The 19,056-nt window shown below is 44.7% G+C and overlaps 1 protein-coding gene across 1 annotated transcript in view; it reads left to right on the top strand.

Moving 5' to 3' along the window:
- The window catches only part of LOC140394470 (small ubiquitin-related modifier 3-like), a 34,175-nt gene extending 18,613 nt beyond the window's left edge, over positions 1–15,562 (top strand). Inside the window, exons 3-4 of the mRNA XM_072481764.1 lie at positions 13,557–13,628; positions 14,372–15,562. Of these exons, the coding sequence (XP_072337865.1) occupies positions 13,557–13,628; positions 14,372–14,434 (135 nt within the window). The 3' untranslated portion in view covers positions 14,435–15,562. The remainder of the gene's footprint in view (positions 1–13,556; positions 13,629–14,371) is intronic.
- The last annotated feature ends 3,494 nt before the right edge of the window (positions 15,563–19,056 follow it).

The following is a 19,056-nucleotide window of genomic DNA, read 5'->3' as shown; positions in this document are numbered from 1 at the left end:
TTCTACTTGCTTTTCAAAGCTGACCCTTTTATAAAAAAAATTTTTTTAAAAAGTAAACGAGCTATATAAACCCCACAATATAACTTTTAAACTTGCTTTAGGAGTGCACTGTACTAAATTATGGGTGCTCTTGTGCTGAAGAAGTTGCTGGAAGTGTTTTAAAATAACCTAAATATTGAATTTATGTAGTACAAGCACCCCAAAGTGACCATGTCATGAATTTTAGCAGGCATTGTCAAACTCGGGGGCGCGACCCACAGGTGGGTCGCGGGCGGGTGTGGGGAGAGTCGCGGAGACGTCCGTCGCGGCGCTCCCAGCCGCGCAAATCGACGCGCAGCAGCCGGCTTTTAATAATGCATGCCTGATCATCGGTGCGCATGTGCAAAACTATGCGCATGTGCTCTGGTGATCGGTCATGCATGCGCAGTGCGGCCGCATTTGTTTTTATTTGGTCGTAGCCTTTTTTTTTCAAGTTCGGGGGGCCAAAGGGACCCAAAACCATTTCCTCCATTTTTGTCAGCAACAAACGAGGTAAAAGAAAATGGTGGGTCGCGCAGGTTGGTCAGCGTGGGCCACGAAGGTCGGCCGGCGTGGGTCCCGAAGGTTGGCCGGTTGTTAAAAATTTGTCCCTGGAAAAAAAGTTTGAAAAACACTGGTTAAAACTCTGAACAAGGTCCCAAAAACAGCAGAGTTAAATATCCATGTAATTGTTTTTTTTGTTTGAGGAGCTCTGGGAAAACCCTCTCTTAGAGAATCTTTAATGCCCATTGAACGAGTATATTGTTAACTTAGTTCATTTCACATTTGAAGAGCAGGACCTCTTATGTAGCACTGCTTCTGTATGGGCCTAAATTATATCCTCAACTCCTGGCAAAGCTTTGCACCTAAAATCGCGAGAGGCGGAAGTTACCAGTAGGGCCAGGCTGACATCTGTGCCTAAATTCTTGAAGCATTCAAAATGGATGCTTGAGTCGGAATACTACTCGTATCGCTAGAGTTTAGGTGACTTCAAATATGAATATAACAAATACAATACAGGATACTAGAAAAGATAAAAATTTAATATCTTAGAAGCTAGCAGACCTGGATTGATATCCTGAGATCTAAAATTGCACTGCAGAGCATGCATAGGATTGGGTTTACCCTGAGGATCAATTACAGGCCAACAGGATTTAATTAAGGTATAATTAAATAAGAGGGGTAATATTAAAAGTGAAATAATCCTGGGTGGCTTCAATCAATTCCCAACATTCTTGTTTTTAAAAAAAAGTAGCTACAGAGCTAGAATAGAATCCCTACAGTGCAGAAGTAGGCCATTCAGCCCATCAAGCCCTACTGGCCCTTGGCGAGAGCACCCTACTTAAGCCCACACCTCCATTCTATCCCTGTAACCTCATCTAACCTTTTGGACACTGGGGCAATTTAGCACGGCCAATCCACCTAACCACATCTTTGGACTGTGGGAGAAACCGGAGCACCCGGAGGAAACCCACACAGACACGGGGAGAAAGTGGAAACTCCACACACAGTCACCCGAGGCCGGAATTGAACCTGGGACCCTGGAGCTGTGAGGTAGCAGTGCTAACCACTGTGTCACTGTGCCGCCCTTGGTTGTAATTTTCCAAACATCCTTGGATTCGCGAAGTACTAAAGGATCGGAAAACTGACAATGTGACACCTTTTCAAAAAGGAAGGGAGGCAAAAATCGGACAACTATAGGAAATTTGGAAAATCATAATTAGTCAAGTAGTCAGAATGGTTTAATGGAAGGGAAATCGTGTCTGACTAATTTATTAGAGTTTTTCTAGGCAGCCTCAACCAGATTGGATAGAGAGGAACTAGTAGAACATAACAGCGCAGTACAGGCCCTTCGGCCCTCGATGTTGCTCTGACCTGTGAAACCACTCTAAAGCCCATCTACACTATTCCCTTAACGTCCATATGTCTAGCCAATGACCATTTGAATGCCCTTAGTGTTGGCGAGTCCCCTACGGTTGCAGGCAGGGCATTCCACGCCCTTACTACTCGCTGAGTAAAGAACCTACCTCTGACACCTGTCCTATATCTATCTCCCCTCATTTTAAAGCTATGTCCCCTCGTGCTAGACATCACCATCCGAGGAAAAAGGCTCTCACTGTCCACCCTATCCAATCCTCTGATCATCTTGTATGCCTCAATTAAGTCACCTCTTAACCTTCTTCTCTCTAACGAAAACAGCCTCAAGTCCCTCAGCCTTTCCTCATAAGATCTTCCCTCCATACCAGGCAACATTCTGGCAACATCCTCTGCACCCTGTCCAATGCTTCCACATCCTTCCTATAATGCGGTGACCAAAATTGCACGCAATACTCCAAATGCGGCCGCACCAGAGTTTTGTACAGCTGCAACATGACCTCCTGGCTCGGAAACTCAATCCCTCTACCAATAAAAGCTAACACACCGTATGCCTTCTTAACAACCCTCTCAACCTGGGTGGCAACTTTCAGGGATCTATGTACATGGACACCGAGATCTCTCTGCTCATAACACTGCCAAGAATCTTACCATTAGCCCAGTACTCTGTCTTCCTGTTATTCCTTCCAAAATGAATCACCTCACACTTTACTGCATTAGACTCCATTTGCCACCTCTCAGCCCAGCGCTGCAGATTATCTATGTCCCTCTGTAACTTGTAACATCCTTCCGCACTGTCCACAACTCCACCGACTATAATGTCATCTGCAAATTTACTCACCCATCCTTCTACGCCCTCCTCCAGGTCATTTATAAAAATGACAAACAGCAGTGGCCCCAAAACAGATCCTTGTGGTACACCACTAGTAACCGGACTCCAGTCTGAACATTTCCCATCAACCACCACCCTTTGTCTTCTTCCAGCTAGCCAATTTCTGATCCAAACTGGCTAAATCACCCTGAATCCCATGCCTCCCTATTTTCTGCAGTAGCCTACCGTGGGGAACCTTATCAAACGCTTTACTGAAATCCATATACACCACATCAACTGCTTTACCCTCATCCACCTGTTTGGTCACCTTCTCAAAGAACTCAATAAGGTTTGTGAGGCACGACCTGCCCTTCACAAAACCGTGTTGACTATCTCTAATCAAACTATTCCTTTCCAGATGATTATACATCCTATCTCTTATAAACCTTTCCAATATTTTGCCCACAACAGAAGTAAGGCTCACTGGTCTATAGTTACCGGGGTTGTCTCTACTCCCCTTCTTGATAATTTGCTATCCTCCAGTCTTCTGGCACTATTCCTGTAGACAAAGATGACTTAAAGATCAAAGCCAAAGGCTCAGCAATCTCCTCCCTAGCTTCCCAGAGAATCCTAGGATAAATCCCACCCAGCCCAGGGGACTTATCTATTTTCACACTATCCAGAATTGCTAACACCTCCTCCTTATGAACCTCAAGCTCTTCTAGTCTAGTAGCCTGAATCTCAGTATTCTCCTCAACAACATTGTCTTTTTCCTGTGTGAATACTGACACAAAATATTCATTTAGCACCTCTCCTATCTCCTCGGACTCCGAGCACAACTTCCCACTACTGTCCTTGACTGGCCCTACTCTTACCCTAGTCATTCTTTTATTCCTGACATATCTATTGAAAGCTTTAGGGTTATCCTTGATCCTACCTGCCAAAGACTTCTCATGTCCCCTCCTGGCTCTTCTTAGCTCTCTCTTTAGATCTTTCCTAGCTAACTTGTAACTCTCGAATGCCCTAACTGAACCTTCATGTCTCATCTTTACATAAGCCTCCTCCTTCCTCTTGCCAAGTGTTTAGACTGCTTTAGTAAACCATGGTTCTGTTGCTCGCCTACTTCCTCCCTGCCTGACAGGTACATACTTATCAAGGACACGCAGTAGCTGTTCCTTGAACAAGCTCCACATTTCCATTGTGCCCATCCCCTGCAGTTTTCCTCTCCATCCGATGCATCCTAAGTCTTGCCTCATTGCATCATAATTGCCTTTCCCCCAGATATAACTCTTGCCCTGCGGTATATACCTATCCCTTTCCATCACTAAAGTAAACTTAATCGAATTGTGGTCACTTTCACCAAAGTGCTCACCTACCTCCAAATCTAACACCTGTCCTGGTTCATTACCCAGTACCAAATCCAATATGGCCTCGCCTCTCTTGGCCTATCTACATACTGTGTCAGGAAACCCTCCTGCACACATTGGACAAAAACAGACCCAATGACTAATGCTCTACTCCTCCCCCCCCCCTTCCCTTCTGAGCAACAGGGACAGACTCTGTGCCAGAGACCTGTACCCCATGGCTTACCCCTGGTAAGTGCCCCCCCGCCCCAACAGTATCCAAAGCGGTATACTTGTTACTAAGGGGAATTCCTGTACTGACTGCTTCCTCCCAGCCCCTCTCACCGTCACCCATCTATCTTTATTCTTCGGAGTAACTACATTCCTGAAGCTTCTATCGATGACCACCTCTGCCTCCCGAATGATCCGAAGTTCATCCAGCTCCAGTTCCCTAACGCGGTTTCTGAGGAGCTGGAGATGGGTGCACTTCCCACAGATGAAATCAGCAGGGACACTGAAGGCGTCCCTCACCTCAAACATTCTGCAGGAGGAACATTGCACTACCTTCCCTGCCATCCCCTCTAGATAAAAAAAGAAAGAAAGAGCTTACCTGTTATTCACTCCCCTACTCAGCAAGCACTCATTCAGCAACCTCTGCGCCCCGCACGATAACACCCGAGGGAAAATAAAATAAAAACTACTTACCAGTCACCAGCCAGTCCCTTACCTGCAGGCTGTGATGTCACGGTTCAACTTCTTTCGACTTCTACCTGCCCTTGAGCCTTCCTCTTGATCGTAACAGCGGTTGGGTTTTTTTTGGTTAGAGGGGGGGTAGGGAGGGAAACACTGAAGAGGTGTTTCGGGTTTAAGTGTCACTTGACAACAGCTCCACAAACCACCTTCAAGTTAGTGTGAGCACACGGACGTATTCAAATTTCCCCTGCAACAGCCAATCAGCAGCTCCGCTCTACTAGTAGATGTATTGTATTTGGATTTCCAGAAGGTGTTTGACAAGGTACCTCACAAAAGTTTAAGCCATAAGATGAGAGCCAATGGTGTTGGAGGTAGTATATTGGCATGGATAGAGAATTGCTAAAATGGGCAGGCAACAGCGAGTGGGGAGAAGGGGTTCTTTTTCGGGTTGGTGACCTGCAACCAGTGGGCCTCCAAGGGGATCAGTGCTGGGACTGCAACTGTTTACATATTTTAATAACTTGGGAGGAAGGAAGCAAATGTATTGTAGCCAAATTTGCAGAAGACAATAAAATAGGTGGAATGGCAAGTTGTGAAAGGGATACAAACAGTTTGCAAGAGATATTGAGAGGTTAAGTGGGCAGAAAATTGGTGGATGCAGTACAATGTGGGGAAGTGTTACGTTGATTTTGGAAGGGAGAACAAAATAACAATGTTATTGAAATGGAGAAAAGCTGCACCAGGAAGGGACTTCGGGGATACTTGTGCACGAAACACAGAAAGCTAGCACACAGGTGTAGTAGGTAATCAGGAAGGCTAATGAAATATTGGTCCTTATTTCAAAGGGGTTGGAGTATAATGGTCGGGAAGTCTTGCTGCAACTGTACAAGGTACTGGTGAGACCACATCTGGAGCATTGTGAGCAGTTTTGGTCCCCTTTATTTAAAGAAAGATAGAACATAGAACAATACAGCGCAGTACAGGCCCTTCGGCCCACGATGTTGCACCGAAACAAAAGCCATCTAACCTACACTATGCCATTATCATCCATAAGTTTATCCAATAAACTTTTAAATGCCCTCAATGTTGGCGAGTTCACTACTGTAGCAGGTAGGGCATTCCACGGCCTCACTACTCTTTGCGTAAAGAACCTACCTCTGACCTCTGTCCTATATCTATTACCCCTCAGTTTAAAGTTATGTCCCCTCGTGCCAGCCATTTCCATCCGCGGGAGAAGGCTCTCACTGTCCACCCTATCCAACCCCCTGATCATTTTGTATGCCTCTATTAAGTCTCCTCTTAACCTTCTTCTCTCCAACGAAAACAACCTCAAGTCCATCAGCCTTTCCTCATAAGATTTTCCCTCCATACCAGGCAACATCCTGGTAAATCTCCTCTGCACCCGCTCCAAAGCCTCCACATCCTTCCTGTAATGCGGTGACCAGAACTGTACACAATACTCCAAATGCGGCCGTACCAGAGTTCTGTACAGCTGCAACATGACCTCCCGACTCCTGAACTCAATCACTCTACCAATAAAGGCCAACACTCCATAGGCCTTCTTCACAACCCTATCAACCTGGGTGGCAACTTTCAGGGATCTATGTACATGGACACCTAGATCCCTCTGCTCATCCACACTTTCAAGAACTTTACCATTAGCCAAATATTCCGCATTCCTGTTATTCCTTCCAAAGTGAATCACCTCACACTTCTCTACATTAAACTCCATTTTCCACCTCTCAGCCCAGCTCTGCAGCTTATCTATATCCCTCTGTAACCTGCTACATCCTTCCACACTATCGACAACACCACCGACTTTAGTATCGTCTGCAAATTTACTCACCCACCCTTCTGCGCCTTCCTCTAGGTCATTGATAAAAATGACAAACAGCAACGGCCCCAGAACAGATCCTTGTGGTACTCCACTTGTGACTGTACTCCATTCTGAACATTTCCTATCAACCACCACCCTCTGTCTTCTTTCAGCTAGCCAATTTCTGATCCACATCTCTAAATCACCCTCAATCCCCAGCCTCCGTATTTTCTGCAATAGCCTACCGTGGGGAACCTTATCAAACGCTTTGCTGAAATCCATATACACCACATCAACTGCTCTACCCTCATCTACCTGTTCAGTCACCTTCTCAAAGAACTCAATAAGGTTTGTGAGCATGACCTACCCTTCACAAAGCCATGCTGACTATCCCTGATCATATTATTCCTATCTAGATGATTATAAATCTTGTCCCTTATAATCCCCTCCAAGACTTTACCCACTACAGACGTGAGGCTCACCGGTCTATAGTTGCCGGGGTTGTCTCTGCTCCCCTTTTTGAACAAAGGGACCACATTTGCTGTCCTCCAGTCCTCTGGCACTATTCCTGTAGCCAATGATGACATAAAAATCAAAGCCAAAGGTCCAGCAATCTCTTCCCTGGCCTCCCAGAGAATCCTAGGATAAATCCCATCAGGTCCCGGGGACTTATCTATTTTCAGCCTGTCCAGAATTGCCAACACCTCTTCCCTACGTACCTCAATGCCATCTATTCTATTAGCCTGGGGCTCAGCATTCTCCTCCACAACATTATCTTTTTCCTGAGTGAATACTGACGAAAAATATTCATTTAGTATCTCGCCTATCTCTTCAGACTCCACACACAATTTCCCATCCCTGTCCTTGACTGGTCCTACTCTTTCCCTAGTCATTCGCTTATTCCTGACATACCTATAGAAAGCTTTTGGGTTTTCCTTGATCCTTCCTGCCAAATACTTCTCATGTCCCCTCCTTGCTCGTCTTAGCTCTCTCTTTAGATCCTTCCTCGCTACCTTGTAACTATCCATCGCCCCAACCGAAACTTCACACCTCATCTTCACATAGGCCTCCCTCTTCCTCTTAACAAGAGATTCCACTTCCTTGGTAAACCACGGTTCCCTCGCTCGACGCCTTCCTCCCTGCCTGACCGGTACATACTTATCAAGAACACGCAGTAGCTGATCCTTGAACAAGCCCCACTTGTCCAGTGTGCCCAACACTTGCAGCCTACTTCTCCACCTTATCCCCCCCAAGTCACGTCTAATGGCATCATAATTGCCCTTCCCCCAGCTATAACTCTTGCCCTGCGGTGTATATTTATCCCTTTCCATCATTAACGTAAACGTCACCGAATTGTGGTCACTGTCCCCAAAGTGCTCTCCTACCTCCAAATCCAACACCTGGCCTGGTTCATTACCCAAAACCAAATCCAACGTGGCCTCGCCTCTTGTTGGCCTGTCAACATATTGTTTCAGGAAACCCTCCTGCACACACTGTACAAAAAACGACCCATCTATTGTACTCGAACTATATCTTTTCCAGTCAATATTTGGAAAGTTAAAGTCTCCCATAATAACTACCCTGTTACTTTCGCTCTTATCCAGAATCATCTTCGCCATCCTTTCCTCTACATCCCTAGAACTATTAGGAGGCCTATAAAAAACTCCCAACAGGGTGACCTCTCCTTTCCTGTTTCTAACTTCAGCCCATACTACCTCGGAAGAAGAGTCCCCATCTAGCATCCTCTCCGCCACCGTAATACTGCTCTTGACTAGCAGCGCCACACCTCCCCCTCTTTTGCCTCCTTCCCTGAGCTTACTAAAACACCTAAACCCCGGAACCTGCAACATCCATTCCTGTCCCTGCTCTATCCATGTCTCCGAAATGGCCACAACATCGAAGTCCCAGGTACCAACCCATGCTGCCAGTTCCCCTACCTTGTTTCGTATACTCCTGGCATTGAAGTAGACACACTTCAAACCACCTACCTGAACACTGGCCCCCTCCTGCGACGTCAAATCTGTGCCCCTGACCTCTCTACTCTCATTCTCCCTTACCCTAAAACTACAATCCAGGTTCCCATGCCCCTGCTGCATTAGTTTAAACCCCCCCAATATTATTTAATTGGAGGCGGTTCAGAGAAGGTTCACTAGGATGATCCCTGGTATGGAGCGATTGCTTTATGAGCAAAGGTAAACAGATTGGGACTCTACTCATTGAAATTTGGAAGAATAAGAGGTGATCTCATTGAAACATACAGGATTCTTAAGGGGCTTCACAGGGTAAATGCTGTGAGGATGTTTCCCCTCCTGAGAGAGTCTAGGGCCAGAGGGCATAGTCTCAGAATAAAGGGGTGCCAGTTTAAGACCGAGATGAGGAGGAATTTCTTCATTGAGCGTTGCGAGTCTTTAGAACTCCTTGTCACCGAGAGCTGTTGGGGCAGAGACCCTGTTAAGGCTGAAACAGATTCTTGCTCAGTAAGGAAATCGAGGGTTACGAGGAAAGGGCAGGAAAGTGAACATGAGGAATGTCGGATCAGCCGTGATCCTATTGAATGCTCGGCCAGGCTCAAGGGGCAGAACAGACGACTGTTCTTATTTCTTAAAGTTTCAACATAAACTGATACTTAAAAGCAGTTAGTCAATGCAATATAGAACATAGAAAATACAGCACAGAACAGGCCCTTCGGCCCACGATGTTGTGCCGAACCTTTGTCCTAGATTAATCATAGATTATCATTGAATTTACAGTGCAGAAGGAGGCCACTCGGCCCATCGAGTCCGCACCGGCCCCTGGAAAGAGCACCCCACCCAACACTAAGGGCAATTTTGGACACTAAGGGCAATTTACCATGGCCAATCCACCTAACCTGCACATCTTTGGACTGTGGGAGGAAACCGGAGCACCCGGAGGAAACCCACGCAGACACGGGGAGGATGTGCAGACTCCGCACAGACAGTGACCCAAGCTGGAATCGAACCTGGGACCCTGGAGCTGTGAAGCAATTGTGCTATCCACAATGCTACCGTGCTGCCCTTAAGAACAAATTAATCTACACTATCATTTTACCGTAATCCATGTACCTATCCAATAGCTGCTTGAAGGTCCCTAATGTTTCCGACTCAACTACCTCCACAGGCAGTGCATTCCATGCCCCCACTACTCTCTGGGTAAAGAACCTACCTCTGACATCCCCCCTTTATCTTCCACCATTCACCTTAAATTTATATCTCCTTGTAATGGTTTGTTGCACCCGGGGAAAAAGTCTCTGACTGTCTACTCTATCTATTCCCCTGATCATCTTATAAACCTCTATCAAGTCGCCCCTCATCCTTCTCCGTTCTAATGAGAAAAGGCCTAGCACCCTCAACCTTTCCTCGTAAGACCTACTCTCCATTCCAGGCAACATCCTGGTAAATCTCCTTTGCACCTTTTCCAAAGCTTCCACATCCTTCCTAAAATGAGGCGACCAGAACTGTACACAGTACTCCAAATGTGGCCTTACCAAAGTTTTGTACAGCTGCATCATCACCTCACGGCTCTTAAATTCAATCCCTCTGTTAATGAACGCTAGCACACCATAGGCCTTCACAGCTCTATCCACTTGAGTGGCAACTTTCAAAGATAATGAACATAGACCCCAAGATCTCTCTGCTCCTCCACATTGCCAAGAACTCTACCGTTAACCCTGTATTCCGCATTCATATTTGTCCTTCCAAAATGGACAACCTCACACTTTTCAGGGTTAAACTCCATCTGCCACTTCTCAGCCCAGCTCTGCATCCTATCTATGTCTCTTTGCAGCCGACAACAACCTTCCTCACTATCCACAACTCCACCAATCTTCGTATCGTCTGCAAATTTACTGACCCACCCTTCAACTCCCTCATCCAAGTCATTAATGAAAATCACAAACAGCAGAGGACCCAGAACTGATCCCTGCGGTATGCCACTGGTAACTGGGATCCAGGCTGAATATTTGCCATCCACCACCACTCTGACTTCTATCGGTTAGCCAGTTCGTTATCCAACTGGCCAAATTTCCCACTATCCCATGCCTCCTTACTTTCTGCAGAAGCCTACCATGGGGAACCTTATCAAATGCCTTACTAAAATCCACGTACACTACATCCACTGCTTTACCTTCATCCACGTGCTTGGTCACCTCCTCAAAGAATTCAATAAGACTTGTAAGGCAAGACCTACCCCTCACAAATCCGTGCTGACTATCCCTAATCAAGCAGTGTCTTTCCAGATGCTCAGAAATCCTATCCTTCAGTGCCCTTTCCATGACTTTGCCTCCCACCGAAGTAAGACTAACTGGCCTGTAATTCCCAGGGTTATCCCTAGTCCCTTTTTTGAACAGGGGCACGACATTCGCCACTCTTCAATCCCCTGGTACCACCCCTGTTGACAGTGAGGACGAAAATAATCATTGCCAACGGCTCTGCAATTCCATCTCTTGCTTCCCATAGAATCCTTGGATATATCCCGTCAGGCCCGGGGGACTTGTCTATCCTCAAGTTTTTCAAAATGCCCAACACATCTTCCTTCCGAACAAGTATTTCCTCGAGCTTAGCAGTCTGTTTCACACTGTCCTCTCCAACAATATGGCCCCTCTCATTTGTAAATACAGAAGAAAAGTACTCGTTCAAGACCTCTCCTATCTCTTCAGACTCAATGCACAATCTCCTGCTACTGTCCTTGATCGGACCTACCCTCGCTCTAGTCATTCTCATATTTCTCACATATGTGTAAAAGGCATTGGGGTTTTCCTTGATCCTACCCGCCAAAGATTGTTCATGCCCTCTCTTAGCTCTCCTCATCCCTTTCTTCAGTTCCCTCCTGGCTATCTTGTATCCCTCCAACGCCCTGTCTGAACCTTGTTTCCTCAGCCTTGCATAAGTCTCCTTTTTCCTCTTAACAAGACATTCAACCTCTCTTGTCAACCATGGTTCCCTCACTCGACCATCTCTTCCCTGCCTGACAGGAACATACATATCAAGGACACATAGTACCTGTTCCTTGAACAAGTTCCACATTTCACTTGTGTCCTTCCCTGCCAGCCTATGTTCCCAACTTATGCACTTCAATTCTTGTCTGACAACGTCGTATTTACCCTTCCCCCAATTGTAAACTGTACCCTGTTGCACGCACTTATCCCTCTCCATTACTAAAGTGAAAGTCACAGAATTGTGGTCACTATCTCCAAAATGCTCCCCCACTAACAAATCTATCATTTGCCCTGGTTCATTACCAAGTACTAAATCCAATATTGCCCCTCCTCTGGTCGGACAATCGACATACTGTGTTAGAAAAGCTCCCTGGACACACTGCACAAACACCACCCCATCCAAACTATTTGATCTAAAGAGTTCCACTCAATGTTTGGGAAGTTAAAGTCACCCATGACTACTACCCTGTGACTTCTGCACCTTTCCAAAATCTGTTTCCCAATCTGTTCCTCCACATCTCTGCTACTATTGGGGGGCCTATAGAAAACTCCTAACAAGGTGACTGCTCCTTTCCTATTTCTATATGATTTCTATTCTGATCACACATATGGTGTCTTTGCACCTTCATCTGATTCATAACAGAATTTATAGATTGGGTAGATGGGAATTAGTCACCATGGTTGACTTACGATTCAATCTTGAGATAATAAATCAGTAAACAAATGACAAAGGAATGGACAAAATATTAAATGCAACTATTCCTTCAGTTTAAGAGCGATTAAATGGTTTAAAATATATTGAATCTTGGATGAATATACATCTAAGACACGATTAACCTAAACACCCAAGCAGTGGATGAAAGAAAATTGAAATACGGATGAATCATAGGAAGAGGCAAAAGGCTGAACATTAGGAATGTACATGGCACTCCATATATATACCTTGAGGTGCAAAATGGTTCTGAAGGTGAGCATAGTTATAGAAGCCAAACAATGACATTTATCAGTGTTATAACACCAAAAGTACTTGGAAGAAAATACTTTATCGTTTGTGAAAGGAGTAAGAAATAGTCGGAGAGCTGGATTCTCAACTCACGTTCACATGCCTGTTGCTCTCCCTGGTGCGCACCCGTCTCTCTCGCACGTGCATGCCAGCCTCCAGCTTGCTCCCTCCCTCCCTCTCCTCTCTCTCTCTCTTTCTGACTCTCCCCCACACACATGCCGCCCGTCTCTCTCTTGCATGCGCCCCCCTTTAGGATCTGATACAAGATGGCCGAGTTACCGATTGTTTTGACCTAGCTCAAGAGAAAGGTTTTAAAAAAGATTTTAAGTACCCAATTCTTTTTTCTAATGAAGGGGCAATTTAGCGTGGTCAATCCACCTATCCTGGGTTGTGGGGGTGAGACCCACACAGGCACGGGGGGGGGGGGGGGGGGATGTGCAAACTCCACACACACTTTGGGCAGGGTACGAACCCCGGTCCTCCGTGCTGTGAGGCAGCACTGCTAACCACTGCATCACCGTGCCGCCCAAAGAGATAGGTTTCTGAATCAAGCTATGAATCATCTGATATGTCTTGCAAATTATTTAAATCAAAACTTGCAATGAGTTTGTTTTTGCTGTTCTACATTACTTTGCACACAAATCAATGCCTTGGTAGAAGGGAGTACAGGCTCACCAATGGGAACTGCTTTATATTGAGCACAAGGAAAAGTACCTGGAGGAACACATTGTATTTTTTTCTAAAAGCTGATGTAGAGAAGGTAGTTAAATGGAAATGTAGGAGTATCAAATAGTTTTAGGTGAGTACATTTTGAATATTGCTTTAAAATAAACGCAATAGTAAAATCAAAGTTTATACGATATCCGGACTCTAATCAGCCAAGCCTCTACTGCCTTCATAGAGGGGAAAGTTTCATGCCATCGATCTGAGGTGGCTCAGACCCAGGGTACAGAAATGAAAGGACAATGCCTTGTTGCCAATTTACAATGACAGAAGTGCCTGCCTACTGTAATTTCTCATCCTGAATATCTTTCTGCCTGCAGGGGTTGCAGATCAGACAGATCAGGTTTCGTTTTGATGGGCAGCCAATTAATGAAACTGATACACCGGCTATGGTGAGTAACTCTCCGCGGATTGGAAACAGCAGTGCACCAGGTGATGGAGGGTCATCTGGATTTAATTCTCGAACGTCAGGAATAAACTTGAAACTCCTGTCTTTACTGAAACGCTGACAGTTTAAACTCTCCTGTCTCGCTCACCAACGTGCGCTTTGATCGATTCCCACCCACCTAAATATTCATCAGAGAATGAGAAGAGAATATTGTCGCTCGAGTCTGCTTCACCATTCAGCCGGATCATAGCTGCTCATGATCTTGGCCTCGACTCCCTTTTCTTGTCTGTTCCCGTAAGTCTTGACTCTACTGTAGTTAAGACCTGTGTGTCAGCCTTGAATGTATCAATTTCCTGGGGAAACTGGCACACCTTCCAGATTGCCAGCATATTCTGCCATAGATAATGTGGCAGATGCCGTTGAGGTTTGTGATGCCATTAATGAAGCCAGTGTGCAGTAAGATGCATGATAGAGAGGTATGTTGGAATCTTTGAGCTGGCACGGGAGTTTTGTTGTTGGAAATTCAAGGTAAACAGGTCAGACTGGGGCAGAAAATTGTCGTAATAAAGTGACGGGTTGTTTGGAAGGGGGAGGGGGGGTGGATGTAGCAGATGAGTTACTCTGAGCACCTACAATGTTAAGAGCCACTTAAATGTTAATTTATTTGTTCTATTGAGCCGTTTGGATAAGAAACTAATCTTTTTATTTTCTAATCTTCCTCCCGCCCCCTCCCCAACCATTCTGCAGTTGGAAATGGAAGACGAAGACACCATTGATGTATTCCAGCAGCAGACGGGAGGATCTTGCTAACCTCATGACAGTAATTTAATGTAAATAACGTTCCACACAATGTACATGTTCTCGCAACACGCTGTATTTTACTCTATTTTGAACAATCTGCAACATTTGGAGCGATCGCTGTTATAAAAATGTTAGAGGGAGGGGTAACGAGCTCTGTGACATCTCTGCAATAAATTGCTTCTTTTTTTTTTGCATTGTTTTACTTTCTGGATACAGGGAATTTTCTTTGTATTTTGGATTAATCCCAATAAAGTTGATCTTGTATGTACAGTGTTTGGTTATGTGTGTTTCAGGTTATATTACTGAAAGAAATGAAGTAAACTACTGATTTTACATTGCAATGAACCCTTCGTGCAATTGCAATTGTCACTGGTTAGCCTCTAGTACCATACAATAAACATTGTGCGTTGTTGGACAATACTATCTTCCTGATCCTGTCCTTGCTGTGCACACATGCGGCTGTCTTCCGGCGGCTAATGGTACTGAGGCTAATTGTACTGCCCATATTGTGCATTCTGTATTCATGAGTAAGAGCCATGGCAGTTAAGGAGCAGAGTTTAAATCAGTGCTATTGTGTACGTCATAACAATATTGATATTAGCTGATTTTGACTTGGAGGCAATATGGCTGAAAAGGGCCTGTTCTGAACCCACAACCTTCAAAGCTTACTAGTACAAATCAGCAAATAGGAATTATACATGGAAAATGCGGTTGCTCCGCCTTTGCCAAGGATGAACGATTGCATGTGACTCACAGGCTGTAATTTGGGCAATCCTGAATGAAAGCGATACATTTTGGGGGTGAGACCTATAGCTTCCATAGTCTAAATGGGGGGTGGGCGGGCTGCAGAGGCCTAAATCCAAGTACTGAACTACACATCTCTGCAGAAGAAGAAACCTATGCTGAACAAACCTGACTTCAGTTGCTGCATTGTCTGCTAATAATTGATATGAGACCCTTCCAATATTGGCAAGGATAGTTTGTAAAGTTTTTCTTGGTATAAAAGTTGTGTAATAAAACAAAAGTCCAATACCAGTTCAGATTTTGCTTTTGGGCAATGTCATTGTTAATGTATGCAACCATGTCTTTAATGTAATAAAACATCTGGGGGGGAAAAAACCCCAGTGTTAAAAGCTTCATGTCTGCCTTGGATATTCACTTGAGTGCAGTGGTACTGTCTGTTTCCATAAGCAGTTGGAGGTTAGGGAAGATATGAAAAGGACACCGCAGGCTGTTTTGATAGTCTGGCACCTATGGAACTAGACATGGTGCACACTTAAAGAAACTTGCGATATGGTGATTGTAGGCTGTGTGTTTTGAGATAAAGAATTGCTTAATGTTCCTGCCTAATGAAATTGGGATCAGATACTTGTATCAGCTTTGAAATAAATCCGCTCATCTGCCTTTAACACATCTTCGATGCCTGTAGCCCGTGGCTATTTTTCTTTAAGACGTGTAAATTTACTTTGCTTGAAAAATGTAGCATGTAACGCAATCCCAAAATCGTCCCCATGGAGAAAGATTGATGAAAAATCCTGAATTACGGTAAGATGATGAAAATGCTATCTCCTGCACAACTTGGTTGTTACATTCGCCTACATGAGTGGCTGAACATCAGAAACCGCTCATTGATTGTGTGGCTTTGAAGATCTTGATCTGAAAGGCACCATAAAAAAATGAGGCTTTTCATTTGCCCTTCTGCTCAAGCTATCAAACATTGGCAAATAAGCAATCAAGCACTGTACCGCAGGTTAGCAAGGTCTTAAGAAAGCAAACCAAGCACTCTTTCGAGAGGCATAGAAATGAAAATAAAGAGCAGTTGTGCCAAACCTGTATTGAACCTTGGTTAGACCACACGGAGTTCTGGCTGTCATTAAAAAAATTTATAAAGAACTTGGAGATGGTGTTTAGAAGGTTTCCAAGAGAAATGCAAAATTGACAGGCTAGGTCTCATTGCTTTTGGGGGAAAAAGGTCGAGGGGTGACCTAATAGAGGTCTTTACATTTTTTTAAATAATTTTTTTTTTTTTAAATTTGTACCCAATTATTTTTTTTCCAATTGAGGGACAATTTAGCGTGGCCAATCCACTTAACCTGCACATTTTTGGGTTGTGGGGATGACACGGGGTGAATGTGCAAACTCCACATGGACAGTGACCCATAGTCCCAGAAGGTATTTAAATTTATGAAAGACTTTGATAAGAGTGGATGCAGAGCGAAGATATTTCCACTAATGGGGAAGGGCTCAACTGGCGGCCGTTGACATAAGATAGTCACCAACCATTCCAAAGAAACCTCTTTACCCAGAGTGGTGAGAATTGAATTTGCTCCCACAGCGGGTGGCTGAAGTGAGTAGTTATTGAAGGAGAAGGGAATAGAGGGTTGCAATGATGGATTGAGATGAGAAGGTTCCAGTGGGGCATAAACACCGGCAGTGACTTGGCTGAACTGTGTTTCATGTAATCCTATGTAAACAAGTGGTCTTGGGATCTGCAGGGATAGACGGGCAGTTGTAACAAATAAACATTTCCTGCTATTTAAAGCACTTGAGACGGCCAGTGCTTTAGCTTTGAGATCTCATAAGTAGGACCTTAATGCAAGTTAAGACTTGAGAACAAACTTGCAAAGGAAGTATCAATAGAACAGATGTGGCAGATGTCTGAAATGTTGCTGGCATTTCGAATGGCATTGTGCTAATCAAATTTGTTGTCAATGAGCTGGAGTAAGAGATTCTCACAAACTTTTCTTTTCCAAGTGTAAAGGTGACCTATTGAGATTTAAAGCTCCTTTCTTCCCACGCCCCAAAAGTCGTCTTCACCTCCTGCATTGCTCTTGGGATTACAAAATACATTGACACATGGCCAGAAGGCAAACATGAGGCTGGTTGGAGAACATTCCCATAGTTAAACCTGGAGGTGACCCCTGTGGATGAGATAGAAGGTAATGTTTGGGAAGTGGTATTGGCTGGTCTTTGTGACAGAGAGGTGGATTTTGGGTTGGAAGCCCATTTGGGGGGGTTGAACCGGGGACTGCGGTTGTAAACTTGTTCAGTCTGGTGTCAGAGAGGGATGGAGTCTGGGAAAGGTAGAGTTGGGTAGAAGACTTGAAGCTTGGCTTTGGTCTTCCCAATGTTTAATTGGAGAAAACTGAATTTGAGGAAAAGAAGGCAGATATGATTGAAAAAGATAGTTGAGCACATTCACGATGCAGTGGTATAATGAATGAGAGTATGGTGTGGGGAAAGGCTTACTGACGAATACTCAGCTGTAAGCAACTTGGGGTAAGTTAATTCTTGGGAGTGGATGTTGAAGGAAGTGTTTGTGTTTGCATCAAAACCCACTCTCCCAGATCTTCCAAACCAACACTTTGTCAATCACCAAGATCATGGGACAATGGAAGTCAAAGAATATGGATAGGAGAGTTGGAGTGAGGTCAGTGAATTGAGTGAGGATGAAGAAACAGATGAAGACTGAAATTGGAGATGATGATGAGTCACTCAATAATGCAGAGGAAAGACAGTGATGGGGAATGAACATCGTAAGTTGTAAACAACATAGAATGATTGAAGAGGGATAAGGGGAGAGACCAGGGTGTGACTGCCAGGAGCAAGGTATTGCCACCCATGAACCAGGTTTCGGCTAAACCAGAGTATATTCTTCAGTTCTCTGGCTGAAGGCAGGTCCAACCCACAGGTAGGACAAGGCGGAAAGTCCCAACTCTACCCCAGCCATGTGGGGATTGAACCCTGTGCTGTTGGCCTCCAGGTTTAACTCTTGTAACCTCCAATTTAATCCATGTTGGCTATCCAGCTGTTGTGGAGAGGAGGAGGATTAATATAAATAACCTTGATTTTTCTCTCTTACCCATGCACCTGTGAACAGATGCTTTAAAAAAAATTTTGATTGCCCCTTTAAAAGTGCTGCCATATTTTCCCCAATGCTTCAATTTGAGTGTTCCAGTCCTCTATGAATAACTCGCAGAGCAAACGTGAGATCAGATCAAAGATTTCACATACACATTAAACAAGGGAAAGGGGTTTTGCAATATCTGCCCCTTTTGCAATAAAAGAGCGATAAGGAAAGAGGTACAGTTCCAGACCACAATACCAATATAAGTTATGGTTTTACACTAGTCCAGAATCAAGTTTCCTCAGGCGGTGGGTTGGTGGCTTTTACAAGGGAAGAAGGCTCGTAGAGTTGGATTAGTCTTGAAAGCACCAATTTTAGTGCGCCAGTACACAGTTCACAGTGTAGATGAGGACCAGGTGATTGTAACTGGACAGAGCTCCTGTTACCCAATCAATGGTAAGATGGTAGACAGGCACAGGTTGCTGCCTGGAGTCATGCTCTCTTTGGAGGTCAAACTGACTGAAGAGGAGACCACTTAGTTGAAAGAAATCAAAGTTTCAGTCATGTGACTGGTTTCAGGTTGACTTGAAGCCCATTGTGTTTTGGAGTAGGTAACGGTCCGGCCATTAACACCACATTGGTTATTAGAGGTCACAAATAGCTGCTTTTGTCCTTGAAGACAGAACATCTCTAGTGACCAGAATTCTTCTTTAGAGATGCAAAGAAGCTTTGGGCCGCTCCAGGAATGGGCATTAGCACCTGGTTTAAAGGTATCGAGACTGCT

The sequence above is a fragment of the Scyliorhinus torazame genome, chromosome 17 (assembly GCF_047496885.1).
Source record: "Scyliorhinus torazame isolate Kashiwa2021f chromosome 17, sScyTor2.1, whole genome shotgun sequence".
NCBI classification, from domain to species: domain Eukaryota; kingdom Metazoa; phylum Chordata; class Chondrichthyes; order Carcharhiniformes; family Scyliorhinidae; genus Scyliorhinus; species Scyliorhinus torazame.
Note: the sequence above shows the minus strand (reverse complement) of the source record. Positions and strands in the feature narration are given on the sequence as shown.